The following is a 1995-nucleotide window of genomic DNA, read 5'->3' as shown; positions in this document are numbered from 1 at the left end:
GAGTGTTAACCGTAGAGTCCTGACCTGTAGATGAGTGTAAACTGCAGAGTCCTGACCTGTAGATGAGTGTTAACCGTAGAGTCCTGACCTGTAGATGAGTGTAAACTGCAGAGTCCTGACCTGTAGATGAGTGTTAACCGTAGAGTCCTTGCCTGTAGATGAGTGTAAACTGCAGAGTCCTGACCTGATGATGTAGCTTGTCTGTGCTGGTTCATTCTTTTGAACAGTGGCTGTTTTGTTTCCCCAATGTATAACTGATCACAGTCCTCCTGACACTTAACAGCATACACTATATTACTCTGTTTTTCCTGCTATTTTGCATGTGATTTACCTGTTTGTCCATGTGGAGGCAGTGCTTATAAGGCTGAGTTTCAACTGAAACTCATCAGACTGAAGAAGTCTCTTGGAGGAGAGACGAAACGTTTCACTAAAGAAGAACCATCCAGAGGACCTACTGATTTTTTTCTTTTGATTTTTTTCTACCTTTAACTCAGGTTTTAAGAAACCTGGACTGAGCTGTGGAACTGCTTTCACCTCCTTATTTTGCTTTTACTTTAGTAAAATCATCATTTATAAAACAATTAATTTTAGTCAGCTTTACTTCGGTTTAAAGTCATTTTGTTAACTTGAAAAAATGTGACAAAAAAAAGCAAAAACTGGTGAAATCTGTGAGGGGTTAAGACTTTTTCACATCTAGTTTCTGTGTTTTACTAAATAAAAGTTCAAACCTCTGCAGTTTTAATATGAAGCTACAGTGTTAAATAAGATGGAGAAATGAAGAGCAGAGATTTGGTTTGTTTTGCATGTATTTAAAACTGCAGACATCCTGCAGCAGTTTATCTTTTCTCTGCTGTAGAACAGCTCCACCTAGTGGCTTCAGCTGTTTATTACAACTGTGGAAAATGCAGCTTTTTTTACAGGATCAACCTGAAATATTCAGCAATAATCTTTAAATCTGTTGTTCAGATGAAAATCTAAATATTTTGAGGAATGTTCACGATAATTAAACTAATGATTTTTTTTGTCCTGACCCCTCTCCAGGACTTTGCCAGCACCATCCCGGGTCACGGAGGCATCATGGACCGCTTCGACTGTCAGTACCTGATGGCCACGTTCACTCACGTCTACATCGGCAGCTTCGTCAGGTGAGGAGAGCAAACGTTGAGTCACAAACTCAGCTTCCTGGAGCTGAAAGATGACGTCATGAAGAGAAAAATGACAGATTAAACTAGTTGACCTGTCAGTTTTTTTATCATCGCCCGTTTTTAAACCAGTACTCACATTTTAGTTGTTCAGTCAATCAAAACTAAATAAACTAAAGATTTTGTGACCAACGTTAAGTCCACCTGAGGACTGCCGTCTCACTGACATTTACAGGAAAAGTAAAAAGCAAAATAAAATAGAAATCAGCAGCAAATTTAAATTTCACTTAAGTTTAGTTTGATTAAACTCATGTTTCATGTCAGCCTATTAAACTGAGATAATAGAGTTGTAGAAAAATATTGATACACTGAAATATCGCAATATTTAATTTCCTGGTAGGATTTTTAATCAAGGCTTCTTTGACTCCTCCACTCCTGAGGAGTCTGAGAGCCTAACGTTAGCTCAGACGTTAGCTCAGACGTTAGCTCAGACGTTAGCATTCTGAGTAAACGTTAGCCCTGTTAGCACCGAGTATCAACGACTGATTCTGAGTGGATCAGACCGACGCCCGCTGCCTTCAGAGCTGAGATGTGGACTCGTTTCAGGTTTGAATGTAAAGAAGGCCGTCACTCTGCCACACCTGAGGCAGAAACTCCGTTAACTTGACGAGTCGTTGAGCACACGTGGTTAGAACAGTGATATGTCCTTGTTTACAGAATCTCAGTACATCGTGATGTTTCATATCCTGACCCTGTGTAGTGACGTGTATCCAATCAACAAAGTCTTACCAATAAACAACCAAACAGAGAAGAGACAGAGTTGTTTCTGTCTTTAAGTTCATTATTATTATTA

At 39.3% G+C, this 1995-nt stretch overlaps 1 protein-coding gene across 1 annotated transcript in view; it reads left to right on the top strand.

Moving 5' to 3' along the window:
* Positions 1 to 1145, top strand: part of cds1 (CDP-diacylglycerol synthase (phosphatidate cytidylyltransferase) 1) — a gene marked incomplete at its 3' end in the record, with an annotated part of 24140 nt that extends 22995 nt beyond the window's left edge. The window contains 1 exon segment of the mRNA XM_014019679.1: positions 1042 to 1145. Coding sequence (XP_013875133.1) covers positions 1042 to 1145 — 104 coding nt within the window.
* Positions 1146 to 1995: the final 850 nt, after the last annotated feature.

This window comes from Austrofundulus limnaeus, unplaced genomic scaffold (assembly GCF_001266775.1).
Source record: "Austrofundulus limnaeus strain Quisiro unplaced genomic scaffold, Austrofundulus_limnaeus-1.0 Scaffold226, whole genome shotgun sequence".
NCBI classification, from domain to species: domain Eukaryota; kingdom Metazoa; phylum Chordata; class Actinopteri; order Cyprinodontiformes; family Rivulidae; genus Austrofundulus; species Austrofundulus limnaeus.
This window is presented reverse-complemented; position numbering and strand designations above follow the sequence as displayed.